General features: G+C 59.7%; 2 protein-coding genes across 9 annotated transcripts in view; one reads left to right on the top strand and one right to left on the bottom strand.

Annotated features, from left to right (window-relative positions):
* The window catches only part of LOXL3 (lysyl oxidase like 3), a 34,200-nt gene extending 26,795 nt beyond the window's left edge, over positions 1 to 7,405 (top strand). For 2 of the 8 annotated variants that reach the window (XM_074952038.1, XM_074952039.1), the window contains exons 15-16: positions 835 to 946; positions 1,579 to 2,493. In XM_074952038.1, the coding sequence (XP_074808139.1) occupies positions 835 to 946; positions 1,579 to 1,652 (186 nt within the window). In that variant the 3' untranslated portion in view covers positions 1,653 to 2,493. Of the gene's footprint in view, positions 1 to 834; positions 947 to 1,578; positions 2,495 to 6,475 lie in introns of those variants that run through there. The other 6 variants (XM_074952041.1, XM_074952043.1, XR_012639406.1 and 3 more) reach the window with 5 other exon arrangements.
* Positions 4,949 to 13,462, bottom strand: HTRA2 (HtrA serine peptidase 2). Its single transcript, XM_074952092.1, has 8 exons — positions 13,083 to 13,462; positions 12,500 to 12,704; positions 12,177 to 12,371; positions 11,877 to 11,909; positions 11,199 to 11,307; positions 7,577 to 7,646; positions 5,849 to 5,944; positions 4,949 to 5,500 (listed from the first exon to the last, which is right to left on the bottom strand). Exons 1-8 carry the CDS (start codon positions 13,460 to 13,462, stop codon positions 5,335 to 5,337), a joined length of 1,254 nt encoding a protein of 417 aa, XP_074808193.1. The 3' UTR covers positions 4,949 to 5,334.
* Positions 13,463 to 13,813: the final 351 nt, after the last annotated feature.

The raw sequence follows: 13,813 nt of genomic DNA, 5'->3' as shown, positions 1-13,813 counted from the left end.
TGTGTGTGGGCAGCTGCCGGGTACCCGGAGCCCCAGCTGCTGCCGCCTCTTCTCTGCCTCCCGTTTCCTAGCCCATCAGAGCTTGCTTTCCAGAGTGTGTGTGAGTGCAGTGTGTGTGTGTGGTCGTGTGGAGTGGCTGTGTGCCTGAGTGGGGTCGGGTGTGCACCTGGTGGGAGGGAAGGGGTGGCGTCTGGGCTGGGACGGGCCAGTCTCGGAGGGATGAGTTTATTGGTAGGTGCTGTCCTAGAGCTGAGGTTGCATTTAGTTTGTGGCATGATGGGGCCATGGGCTCCGCTCCTGTGGCAGTGAGTTCCACAGTCCAGGGATGGCCTCCAGGACAGTTCTGTCTCCCACTCTCCCCACCTTGGGCTGCCAGGGTCAGTGTCCTGGTGATGTAGCAGTCACAGAGGTGTTTCTCAGGGAAGGATCCCCAGGGCGTAGCTGGATTCTGTACTCAGGGGTGAGGCTGTGCAGAGCCGGGCCCTGTGGGGAATGTGGGCCCAGCGCCCTGTGCTGCTGGGTGTGTACCAGATGGAGCTTTCTCAGGCCAGGAGCTTTGTGTATAGCTGGGCCAGCTGCTGAATGTGTGTGTGCGTGTGCGGGGGGTGGGGGGACACACACCATAGGGAATTAGCATTTAAATTGCCAGCTGCTTAATCACGTATTTAAAATCCTGGCTAACAAAACCTCAGCATGGGGCAAGAACTGGGGCGGCTGCCATTCTAGCCAGAGAGGGACACAGGGGTACATGGAGCCCTGGTGGGGGGGATGGAGGAGGGGACACGGGTGTGGCTGCCAGGCAGTCCCTCAGCCCCAGGTTGGTGCCCTTGGCAGGTGGTGATTAACCCCAACTACGAGGTGGCCGAGAGCGACTTCACCAACAACGCCATGAAGTGCAACTGCAAATACGACGGGCATCGCATCTGGGTGCACAACTGCCACATCGGTGCGGGGCCGCGCCAGAGCCCGGGGAGAAAGGGGGCAGCCTCACCCGGCACAGCGGGGGGCAGGGCAGCAGAAAGCGGTGGGGGTGGTGCAGGCAGGCGGGGAGGCACCAGTGTTGGGCACCTCAGGTGATGTGGGGGGTAGGTTTGGGGGGAGGGGAGGTGACATTAGCGGCGGGTGCAGGACAGGCTGGTGCTGAGGGCGGTGAGGGATAGGTTTGGGAGAGTGGGAAGAGGGGGGTGTTGAGAGCATGGTGGTGGGATAGGTTTGGGGGATGGTGGGGACTGGGGGGCCCACTGGCTGGGGGTATGGGGCAGGGAGATGGGTGGGAGGGGAGGTGGCACTGGGTGCAGGGCAGGCTGGTACGGAGGGCAGTGTGGGGTAGGTTTTGGGGAGGTGGCATTAGCTATGGGGGCTGGGCAGCGCTGTGAAGTAGGTTTTGAGGGGGTGATGGGGACCGCGGGTGGCGGGGAGGGGGCATTGGTGGCAGGGCAGCGCTGTGGCAGGGTGGTGCTAGGGGCGGGGAGATGGGTAGGAGGGGAGGTGGGATTGGCTTCGGGGGCTGGGCTGCGGCAGGGAGCTGCTGGGCGTGTTCTTCCCTCACTGGCGCCTACATCTCACCTCGTACTTCAGGTGACGCCTTCAGTGAAGAGGCCAACAAGCGGTTTGAACAGTACCCAGGACAGCTCAACAACCAGATTGTATAGTGACCCACTGTCCCCTCCCACGCCCCCCGGAGACGGCCATCTCCCCCACCGCTCCCCCACACGCCGGGTGCTCCGAGGAGGAAGCAGTTTGTCCCGGGCTGGCAGCGTCACGTCCCCGGCTGGCTTGCGGGGTCCGCGGTGTGAGAAACTGTGCCCAGCAGCAGCTGTTCCAAGCCAGGTGCAGCCTCTGGCCCGGCCTGGCTGTGGAGTCCTCGGGTGTCTCTGAATCTCGGGCAGGATTTTCTTGGGCTGAGGTGGCCACCATGTTCTTGCCTGGCCATGCAGGGCCTGACAGGAGGTAGGCGCTGGGCACTGCGCCCCATGGCACCCAGCCCTGCTCAGGGAGAACTGTGGACTTCTACCACCAGGCAGTATGGGGGCTTCCCCACCTCCTTGTGGGGCTGAGGTGCAGCATGACACCAAGCAGGGCAGGGTTAGAGCCGGGGCCAAATCTGGCAGCTTCCTCTCCCTGGAAGGGTTGGAGAGGTGTGTGAATGGCCATCTGGTGCTCCAGCTCTTGCCCCCCATCCTCTCCTCCCACCGCTGCCACGCTCATCCTGCCCCTCCGCCCCACTGGCCTTGACCAGCACCCCCAGCCGTTCTCCTGCCCGGCCGACACAGGAACCTCATGGAGGAGTGAGCAACAGCTCCAGGCACCTTACACAGCGTCCCTAAGCCCATGCCACCTGCAGGGCTGGCCGGGTCTGGGCCCTGTCACGCCTTTCTCTGTACAGTAGCGTGTCTATGTACTTGAAGAGCTAAACCATGTCAGGCAGCCCTGGGCCCTGCTTCCCCGACTGTGGCAGGGATGCCCCCATTTCTTAGTTGTCATTTTATTTTCTGTATAAAAGTGACGGTCTGTTTCCCTGAGTGCTACTGGCTGGTTTTTCCCGAGCTACAGGCAGGGGTTTCCTGCCTGGCCAAGGGGAGAGCCTGGCCCTGAGACAAACCAGGGCAGCACAGGCCTGCTGCTCATGCCCACGGCTCCCAGCAAGCGTAGGTGCCCGCATGGAGAACATGGGGATGGGGGCTCAGCTGCAGTGCACGTGCCAGCCCCGGCACCAGCAGTGAGGGCTTGAGCATGGCTGGAGCCACTGAAAGAGACAGCTGCAGGGGGCCTCTGCCTGCGAGCTGGGATGTGGGGGGTCAGCTGCTAGGAGATAAAGGAAGCCCAGGCTGGGGGCAGAGCTGGACCTGGCCCCAGGGAGTGGGGTTTGTTGGCGCAACAGGAGGGGGCAGACTGCAGAGCTTGCGGGGGGTGACGGAAGGAGAGAGTGGTGATAGGGCTGTGTCTGGGGACAAACTGTCCTGGGCCAACGCCCAAAACGGTTCCAACACAAGCCCCTGGCTCCAGCAGTTTGCCTATGGCCCCACCAGACACGGCTTGGCAGCACCAGAACTGCTGAACCCTCCCCCTGGACGAGGCGTGTCAGCAGGAGCAGCTGGGGCCTGGAGCCAACCCTCTGCCCCCAAATGCATGGGGCTGTTGCTGGCTGGGCTCAGCCTGCAAGGAGGCGCTGGGGCCAGCTCACAGCTGTCACTGGGCCCCTAATGCACCACTGAGGCAATGGCCCAGCCTGGCCTTGCTGCAGCAGGACTGCAGGCAGGCTGAGCCTCAGGGCCATGAGATGCAGGCGCATGGCAGCCCAGCACCTGGACCCCAGGGCACCAGAACTCACCTGGGCAGGGCATCTGGTGTGCATGGCCCAGCATCCTGCACCCAGGCCTAGGCACCCATGTCCCAAATGGGCATGATCAGGGCAGGAAGCCTGAGAAGTAGCAACAGGTGCCACTGCAGAGGCCCAGAGCCAGCCCAGGGACAGCAAGAATCAGAGGCAAGTTGGTTGGGCTAGGAGAGCAGGGCCCCGAGGTGGGTAGCCCAGGTGCCACCACTGAAGCTGGACTGAGGGGGAAGCCAGGCCAGACTAGTGGAGATCACTCACACAGGAGAGGTGGGCGCAACATAAGCAACTGCATGGGGAGCTGCCCGGGCTGGGCTGGGGGAAGGTGCTGGCTCCTGGCTCTGGAAAGAGCCATGGCATGACTGCTACCACAGCTCTTTCCCCCCGCAAGCAAGTGCCTCTCCTCCCTGGCTGGGGTTTGGTGTAGAACAAATTCCACTGGAGGGGCCAGGGCCAGGACTGGCTGTGAAAGGAGGCCTCTATGCTGGGCTGTTTTTCCTCAGTCTGGGAGCAAGCCACCGTACTTCAGAGCTGCCTCCCCACCCAGCACTGAGCTCCTTTCATACGTTAAAGCAGCCACATGGCAGGGCAGCCCAGAGCCCCAGCCCAGCCATACAGCTGCTCTCCTGCTGGCAGCATTTCCCCACCCTGGGCCCAGCTGGCTGCTCCCTGGCGCAGGGAATTCCAGGAATTGGGGAAGAGCATGGAGCTGCTGGTTCCCAGAATGCCACGCTGGGAGCTCCCTGCTGCAGGGCCCAGGGACAGGAACAAACAGCCCAGCCAGCAGCAGCAGGGCAGTGAGAGGCAAGCAGGTTCCTGCTCCCCAGCCAGTGCATGCAGGAGACCAAGGCAACCCTGTGGCTGTTGCTAGGTCAGGCAGGGAGTCTCAGCCCCACAGCTAAGGGGAGCACATCCAGGGGGCCAGCCCCTCACTGCCCCAGCAGCCCCTGTGCCACCCTCCCTGAGCCCTGGGGGAAGCAGCAGCCTGGGAGTGAGTGGGGCAGGTCTCCCTTTGTGAGGAGCTGGGAGGGGAGCACTCCAGCCCCCAGTGATCAGGCAGCTGGCCTTGAGGCTCCAAGGGACAGGTCTAGGCCCAGGGGAAGAGCTGGCCAGGACTGACACACATGTCCCCCTCCTGGCAGAAGCCAGGTCTCAGTTCAGACCCGGTACTGCAGCCCCTCTCACAGTGACCTGAGAGCAGCAGAGCCTGGAGACCATGCAGCAACTGGAAGTGATCTGAGCAGAACACTACCTGCCAAGTCCCAGAGCATGAACTCCCCTCACCCCCACAGAGCAGCAGCAGCTGTAAGCAGTACAGGGGCAGGCTCAGCCTGGGTGCAAGAAGTGCTGACACCAGCCCTGGCACTTCCCCCTGGCCCCACGCCACAGCCACACGGCCCTAATCTTGTGATGACGGGAGCCCCTGCAGCTCAGAAGGGAGATGCCATGTCGGTGAACAGGAGTCAGACCACAAACCCCACAGTGATCCCCGAGCGGGGCCAGAGCCCAGCCTGCCCTCCTCAGTGCATGGCTAAAACAAGCGGATCAGCGGCTGGGGGGGGCTGCATCTCCAGGATGCCCTTGGCAAAACTCCATCACCTGCCCTTGTCTGGCTCTGACTGCAAGGGGAGAGCCCCCACCCTGCCAGAGCCTGGTGTACCCATCCCAGGAGTGGCCCTGCCTAGCTGCAGCTGGACGCAGGCTCCCCCAGCCTCAGGAGGGAAGCAAGGCCCATGGCTGAGGGTTCCCCAAGAGAGGTTTAATGGGGATGAGGGAAGCAGACAGCAGCCGCCCTGCCATAAGCCAGTTCCAGGACCAGCCCCGCTGGCTGGGGCGTTTCAGGCTCTTGCGAAGGCCCTGAGTCTCCTCTGTGCCGCCCTGTCTGGCGGCACAGGACCTCCTGCCTGTCACCTCGAGCCTCTCACTCGGTTTGTGTGCTTCAAGCTAAGGCCCAGTGCCCAGGCCAAGTCCATTGCGCCCCCTGCCAGCTGGGCAGCTCTCTACTCCGTGACCTCAGGGCTGACGTTCACCAGCAGCACGTCATAGCCTCGCCGCACCAGCAGGGTCAGGCTGTTCTGCGTCCGCACAGCCTCGTAGATGTCCTCTGCGCGCCGCACGGCCTGCCCATTGATCTCCTGCACAACATCACCCGCCTTCAGGCCCGCCCTGTCGAGAGAGCAGACACCAGCATGCTGGGGGTCCGGCAGTGATGTATGCAGACCCTCTCCCCCCACAGAGCCCTGCCCAAGGCAGATAGGGATGTGGAAGTCTGGCCCCACCTAGAGCAGCTGGCTGGCTCTGGGTTGTGGCTCCCCTGGGAAAGCTGCAGTGTACTGAGGTGAGTGCAGCCCTCCCAGCCCGGACAGGTTAATCCCGTCAGGAACACACTGGCTGCTGGTTCAAGCTGCCTGGGGGCAGGGGATGGGCACTGAGTCCACAGTGAGCACCCTGCTTTCTGGCCCCCAACCCCCCACAGCAGCTAGCGTCAGGACCTTCCTTGTAAGCAGCACTTACTGATGGGCTGGGGAGCCAATGATCACCTTGTGGATCAGGACCCCGTACGAGACATCAGGGAAGCTGGAGTCTCGCAGCTTCAGCTCGGCCAGGATACTGCAGAGAGAGAGAGAGAGAGCGCGCGCGCATCACTGAAACACCACCCAGCCAGAGGGCCCTGGCAAGGGGCTGAGGACACCGTGTCCCAGCACTGGAGCAGCCTCACCAGGCAATCAGCTCCTCATGGGGAACAGAGCACGAAGCCACTAGGTGGGACTTTGCCCGGCCCTACGACCTGAGAGAGACCCCAGCAGCCAAGCCTGCCTCGCCCCCAGCCACACCGAGGGGACAAGGAAGCAGAGCCGCTGCCCATCCCCGTGTGCCCCTGACACACAGCAGTCCCCCAAGGACAAGGCAGCTGGAAAAGAAAGTGGGAGATGCCAGGCAGGACCAGAGCCAGCCTGCACCCAGCCCAGTTGCCCATCCCTGAGAATGGCCAGCAGCAGACGCCCCAGCAGCAGCCCTGCCATAGGGAGGCCAGGTCAACCTGCCCCGGGAAAGTCCCCTCCTGACCTGGCAGCAGGCAGGTTCTAGCTCTGCCACACATGTGCTATTCTAACTGGGCCATTGTCTCCTGCCCCTCTCCAGGACTCAGCCGTGCTCCCCCAAGAAAAAGCAGACTCGCCAGCACACGGAGCACACTGGCGCCATCTCCTGGACACCAAGAAATGCAGTTTAAGAAATCAACCACCACCATTAACCCCGATTCAAGGAGACGCGAGTGGCATCTCCCCTTCCAGCACCCCAAGAAGGGGATGTAAAAGACCAAGGGCACCAAGCAGCAGGATCCTCAGGCCTACCTGGAAGCAGGACTCAAGAGCAGAGCATCAGCTCATAGCAAAGGCAGCAGTACCTGTCCATTCCCAGGGAGTGCTCGGGGGAAGATGCCTGCTGGTTCATGCCACGGCATTCTTTTGTTGGACCACCGCACTACTAACCCCACTAACAGACTGAGCTCCGAGAGTCAACTAAAGGTACATCCCAAGGCCCAGCCAGCCAGAGACCACAAAGTCCCTTATGCAGCTGAGCCTGAAAGCTCCAGCCGGCCAAGACACTTCAAGGCTCAGTGGACGCACACAGATATTCCATTGCTACCCTTCGATGCACTGCCAGGGGCTGCCTGACTAGGACATCCCGGAGCATGTCATAAAGCAGCGTGTGGGGAATGCAGAACTCTGGCCACCTGCCATGGAACACAAGAGCTGACTTTTGTTACTGTTGCCTGGCGATTTCCCATAACCCCAAATGGGCCATTTGCATTCCTCCGGAATGACACAACTTCTCCATAATTGCTGTGCAAGACCATGGTGGCCTGCAGTGACACAGTAAATTTCAAGATGCCTGGTGTTGGGCAGAAATGAGAATAGCTCTCTCTGTCCAATTCAGCTAAGAGACGGCTGGGAAGGTGTGATGGGAGGCTGAATCTCCCTAGGAACTCATCTGCCAGGGCGAGGGCTGGGCGCCCTGCCCCTAGGGATGCTCCCCTAAACTGCAGCGAGCACAAGTAAACTAACTGGCCTGGGGTGAGGTGGGACCCACGGGGACTTTTCCAACTGCAGAGTGATTCTCTGTCTGGGTTCCTGGAGTTGGGGGGTGACAGGCTCCCCTCTCCAGCTTGCTTTCCTGAGAGACTCTGGCCCCCAGGAAAGCTCTGGAAGCATCACCCGGCCCCAGACTCAGGACACATACCTGGGGGTCAGTGTTAGCATCATCACCCCAATGTAGCGGCGCTTCATCTCCGTGCTGCCAAACCAGGAGCCTGTAAGAGGAAAGGGAACCAGGTCTAGGACGCCCAGGAAGGGACCTGTGTGAGCACGCTCCCTCACCCTTCACAGCACAAGGCCAGTCCAGCTGGGTCACTCCTCAATCACCTTACAACAGAGGGAGGGGCTCCAGCCCAGGAGAAAACCATGCTCCGGCCCCAGGCTGCAGCCTGCCAGTTCCATCCCACGCATCCACCCCCTACAAGGCAAGTATCACGTGGGGAAACAGCGGCTGGGGGCTGGGAAAGCAGGGACACCCCAGATCATTGCCAACATCCTAACTGCAGCTGCTCTGCCATCCGGACCCACCACGCACAGACTGGGGCTGCCGTTGTGTAGAGAGCCCAGATTCTGGTCAAGGCCCTGAGTAGATCCCCAGAGCACCCTGCCAACCCATAGGCAGAGAGAGGCCCAAAGTCAGAGTTTAAGGCCAGAAGCGACCCTCAGATCAATCTAGTCTGACCTCCTGTACATCACAGGCCACTGAATTTCACCCAGGAAGCCCTGCATTGAGCCCAAGAGCTTGTAATTACGAATGGCTACTGAGCCAGACCAACGATCCATCAAGCTCAGTATCCTGGGTTCTGACAGTGGCTGGTGCCAGACGCTTCAAAGGGAATGAACAGAACAGGGCAATTAGCAAGTGACACATCCCCTGTCATCCAGTCCCAGCTTCAGGCAGCCAGAGGCTAGGGACACCCAGAGCATGGGGCTGCGTCCCTGACCATCTTGGCTAATAGCCATTGATGGACCTATCCTCCAGGAACTTATCTAACTCTTTTCTGAACCCTGTTATACTTTTGGCCTTCACAAAATCCAGTGGCAGCAAGTTCCACAGGTTGACTATGTGCTGTGTGAAGAAGGTACTTTATATTTGTTTTAAATCTGCTGCCAATTAATTTCATTGGGTGATTCCTGATTCTTGTGTTATGTGAAGGGGTATAAAACACTTCCTTATTCACCTTCTCCACACCAACCATGATTTTATAGATCTCTATCACATCCCCCGCAGTCTCATCTTTTCTAAGATGAACAGTCCCAGCCTCTTTAATCTCTCATATGGAAGCGGTTTCCATACCCCTATGTTGCCCTTCTCTGTGCCTTTTCCAATTCTAATATATTATTTTTGAGATGGGGCAACCAGAACTGCATGCAAGCTGTGGGCGTACCATGGATTTATATAGAGGCAACACGGTATTTTCTGTTTTACTGTCTGTCCCTTTCCTAACCGTTCCTATCACCATTCGCCTTTTTGACTGTCGCTGCACATTGAGTGGATGTTTTCAGAGAACTATCCACAGCGACTCCCAAGATTTCTCTTTAATGGTAACAGCTAATTTAGACCCCATCGTTTTATACGTATAGTTGGGATTATGTTTTCCAAGGTGCATTAACTTTGCATTTATCAACTCTGAATTTCATCTGCCACTTTGTTGCACAATCACCCAGTTTTGTGAGATTTTAACTTTGTAACTCTTCAGTCTGCTCTGGACCCATCTTGAGTAATTTTGTATCATCTGAAAGCTTTGCCACCTCACTGTTCACCCCTTTTTCCAGATCATTTACGAATATATTGAATAGGCCTGGGCCCAGTACAGACCCCTGGGGAACACCACTATTTACCTCTCTCCATTCTGAAAACTCACCATTTATTCCCATCCTTTGTTTCCTATCTTTTAACCAGTTACTGATCCATGAGAGGACCTTCCCTCTTATCCCATGACAGCTTATTTTGCTTAAGAGCCTTTGGTGAGGGACCTTGTCAAAGGCTTTCTAAAAAGCCAAGTACACTATATCCACTGGATCATCCCTTGTCCTCATGCTTGTTGACCCCCTCAAAGAATTCTAATAGATTGCGGAGTCATGATTTCCCTTTACAAAATCTGGTGACTTTTCCCCCAACAAATTGTGTTAATCTCTGTGTCCGATAATTCTGTTCTTTACTACAGTTTCAGCCAGTTTGCCTGGTACTGAAGTTAGGCTTAGTGGCCTGTAATTCCAGGATCGCCTCTGGAGTCTTTTAAAAATATTAGTATCACGATGGTAATCCTCCAAACATCTGGTACAGAAGCTGATTTAAGCAACAGGTTAGATATCCCAATTAATAGTTTTGCAATTTCGTATTTCAGTTTATTCAGAACTCTTGGGTGAATTTTGTCCTGGTGACTTATTACTGTTTAATTGATCAATTTGTTCCAAAACCTCCTCTATTGATACCTCAATCTGGGACAGTTCCTCAGATTTCTCATCTAAAAAGAATGTCTCAAGTGTTGGAATCTCCCTCTCATCCTCAGCCATGCAGACCAATACAAATTTCATTTAGCTGTTCGGCAATGGCTTTATCGTCCTTGAGTGCTCCTTAAGCGCTTTGATTGTCCAGTGGCCCCACAGATTGTTTGGCAGACTTCCTGCTTTTGATAGGCTTAAATTTTTTGCTGTTTTTGAGTATTTTGCTAGTTGCTCTACAAATTCTTTTTAGGTCAGCCTAATTGTACTTTGTGTTTGTCAAAGGCATCTTCCAGAAAGGCGTCGCATCTGGATTTAAAGACATCAAGTGATGGAGAAGCCACTGCTTCCCTTGGGCGTTTTTTTTAAATCTGAATTTGTCTGGCTTCAAATTCCAGCCCCCGGTTCCTGTTCTGCCTGTCTCTGCTAGATTAAAGAGCCTGTTAGCGCCCGGTATTTGCTCCCTGTGTACGTGCCTAGCCACTAATCAGGTCACCTGTATTTACTGCTTTTATAAAGAGCTCAGTTTGTTTAAGTCTCTCACTGCAGGGCATGTTCTCCAGCCCTCAAACCATCTGTGGCTCTACTCTGCACCAGCTCCAATTTTTTGATGTCCTGTTTAAAATGTAGGCACCAGAACTGAATGCAACATTTTTGTATTGGTCCCAGCAGCCCTTCTGGAGCCCTGAGGTGCCAGTTATCCAGTCTGCTGCTTTGAAAGTGGTTCTCCCTAGCAGCTGCTGTTTAACATCCTCCTCACTGGTGAGTTAAATCTTGGAGGAGTTGCACCCAGACAGTGTCTCTTTCCTGTTGCACCACATAGGCCCCAGGGAGTAGGTGGGCACTCATGGCCTCTTACCGCTCAGTCCCCTCATACCAGGATGGGAGAGCTCCCTGGCCCCTTTGCAGTTAGGGACGCAGCTGCTAAAGCCTGAACCGCAGAACTGCACTGCCTTCCCTCAGAAGATAGATGGGCCCCGGCTCCCTTCTCCAGAACCCAGCTGTGCTCAGGCACCTCTGCCTGGCTCCATCCCTTCCAGCCCCCCTGCTACCATAGCTGAGAAGAGGAGAACCAGCCTGCAGTGGAGGGGGGCTGGGGACAGCCCAGGGAGACTATGTCTCTGCCTGGAAGGGTCCCTCAAGGGGACAGGCTTTTCCCTTGGACTCTGACATGCCGGGGACAGGTTGAGACCCGGTCCTCTGCCAGGGATAGATGAATGACAGCCCCAGCAAGAAGTTTGGAGTGGGTGCTCCTATCCCCCACACCCCCCAGCTCTGCTCCACTCCCTCTGCCTGTATCTCCCCTGCACCAGCACACTCACTTTTGCGCTGTTCCCCCTTCTGCAAGAATTCCCGCAGCCGGTCCGAGGGGATGGCGAAGGAGATACCTGAAGTCACCTTCATTGTGTTCACCCCAATCACTTCGCCGTCCTGCCGGGAAACAATCACCATACAAGCCAAGCAAGCTACCTGCCATCCCTCCTGACCCACAGTTTGCCCCCTTGCAAGGAGAAGTGGGACATGGCACTAGGCAGGACTCAAGCTCAGTCCATCCAGGCTTCCACCAATTTGCTCCCAACACACACTTGGCTGGGGGTGGGTCAGGCAGTGGTTACTCTCACAGGGGCGAGCAGGTCCCACTGGCTGTGGGGGCCACGTAGCCCTTCTTCTGTGCCTTATAAGTACCAGACCCCAGTCCAGTTACCCCCAGTTTTGGAGTGTGGCTCGGTTCAGGTCAGAGCCCCCTGGGCTGTGGGCAGGGCCTGGGAGATGAGCATCTTGGGTCAAGCTGCTGCCTCACCTGTCCCACCAAGGGTCTGATTCAATGCTCCCAGTGGAATATGAAGGGTCCAGGCTGCCTCATCTCTGTACTCCCTGCTGGCAGCATGAGGTGGGCACCCCCCTTCCACAGAGCAAATGAGACAGGGCTGGAGCACCCAGCCCAAACGGGCACCACATTCCCTCCCAGAAATGGCTAACGCCCAAATAGTAGCACTTACCAGGTTGACGAGGGGGCCCCCTGAGTTCCCGAACTGCAGCAGGAGAGAGAGGGGGAGAGTCAGGCCCCAGCAGCAACATTCCCACCGGAACACAGCTCCTGGGGAAAATAACCCAGATCCCCTGCCTCGCGCCCCCTCCTGCTTTCCGGCTCATCCTACAAGATGCCCTCTGAAACCTCAGTACATGCAGGCCCCCTTCCCTGGCTCCACCCACCACCCCAAACACCAGTATGGTGGCTTCAGCCAGGCCCCCCACTGTCCTCCCCAGCCCCCGATTGCCCTGCCCCCCACTCCCCTTACATCTATGGCGGCGTCGGTCTGGATGTACTCCATGTTGGAATCGGCCAGGCCCAGCTCCTGGCTGCCCCGCTGGGCAGAGCTGACGATGCCAGAGGTGATGGTGTTCTGTAGAGCAAAAGGGCTGCCCATAGCCACAACAAACTCACCTTGGCGCACCTCTGAGGAGCGGCCCAGGGGCAGCGTGGGCAGAGGCTGCTGTGGGGGGAGAGAAAGACAGGTCAGCGCAGGGGCATTGGAGCAGGCTGAGAACTCCCAGCCTTGTGGGCAGACGAGGCCAAGAAAAGGCTGCGCGCCCCTGGTTGTGCACCTGGCTCCCCACACACCTTGGGGTTAATTTTGATAGTGGCAATATCTGCCACCTGGTCAACCTCCCGGACCACAGCATCGTAGAGCTCCCCGCTAGCCAGCTTCACCCGCAGCCGCCGCCGATTCGCCACCACGTGGGCATTGGTCACGATGAGGCCATCCGGGGACACCACAAAGCCAGAGCCATTAGAGATGGGCACTTCCCGGCCCGAGAAGGGATGCCTGCGGGACAAGAGCCAGAGGCAGCTGTGGGGAGAGCCAGGGTCAGCGCGGCGGGAGGCACCCATCTCCGTAATCGGCAACCCCTTTACTGGAGACACAGGCCCCCTTCCTGCCCATCGGCCACCTCTCCCGCAGCCAGGGCGCCTGCCTCCGCCTCCTTCTGACCAGAGCACCCGCCGGGGCCAGGCCCCTGCCACCAACCAAGACCGCTACCTGGGGGGGCCGGCGCGCGGGCGGTACCTGCCCAGGATCTCGATGTAGACCAGCGCGGGGGCGGGGGCCAGCTCGGGGGGGGGGGCCGGAGGGGGGGCCCGGCGGAGGGGCGGCGCGGGCCGAGGGGGGGTCCGGGGGGGGGCGCGGGCCGGGGGGGGCCGGTACCTGCCCAGGATCTCGATGTAGACCAGCGCGGGGGCGGTTTTCTGCACCACGTCGGCGATGAAGTTGAAGGCGGCGCGGGCGGAGCCGGGGGGCGGCGCGGGCGGGGCCGGCACGGCGGCGCGCACCGGGGGCAGCAGCGCGGGCGGGTCCCGGTCTCGGTCTCGGTCTCGGGCCCGGAGCAGCAGCAGCAGCAGCGCCCCGGCCCCGGCCCCCGCCAGCGCCCAGCGGGCCCGGCCTCCGGGAGGCGGCGGCGGCGGCTCCCCGCGGTCGGGGCAGGGAGCGGCCGCCAGGCCCCGCGTCGGCCCCGAGACCCGCGTCGGCCCCAGCAGGGCCCGGCCCCGCCAGGCCGCTCGCACGCCGAGCGCCCGGGCCGCCGCCATCCTGCGCGCGCCGAGCCCGGGGCAGGCCGGGAGATGGAGTCCCGCGCGGGGCAGGCCGGGAACGAGGCGCGCCGAGCCCGGGGCAGGCCGGGAGATGGAGTCCCGCGCGGGGCAGGCCGGGAACGAGGCGTGCCGAGCCCGGGGCAGGCCGGGAGATGGAGTCCCGCGCGGGGCAGGCCGGGAACGAGGCGCGCCGAGCCCGGGGCAGGCCGGGAGATGGAGTCCCGCGCGGGGCAGGCCGGGAACGAGGCGTGCCGAGCCCGGGGCAGGCCGGGAGATGGAGTCCCGCGCGGGGCAGGCCGGGAACGAGGCGTGCCGAGCCCGGGGCAGGCCGGGAGATGGAGTCCCGCG

Source organism: Natator depressus, chromosome 4 (assembly GCF_965152275.1).
Source record: "Natator depressus isolate rNatDep1 chromosome 4, rNatDep2.hap1, whole genome shotgun sequence".
Lineage (NCBI taxonomy): Eukaryota > Metazoa > Chordata > Testudines > Cheloniidae > Natator > Natator depressus.
The sequence above is the reverse complement of the archived record's forward strand: the minus strand, read 5'-3'. Positions and strand labels throughout refer to the sequence as shown.

Bases quoted from the DNA above. Each gene is read 5' to 3' on its own strand.
- HTRA2 (XM_074952092.1), bottom strand. From the start codon at position 13,462: ATGGCGGCGGCCCGGGCGCTCGGCGTGCGAGCGGCCTGGCGGGGCCGG. The intron at 7,647-11,198 runs GTGAGTGTGCTG...TTCCTCTTACAG, and splicing joins GAAGGGGGAACAGCGCAAAA to GCTCCTGGTTTGGCAGCACG. The intron at 5,501-5,848 runs GTAAGTGCTGCT...CTCTCTCGACAG, and splicing joins ATTGGCTCCCCAGCCCATCA to GGCGGGCCTGAAGGCGGGTG.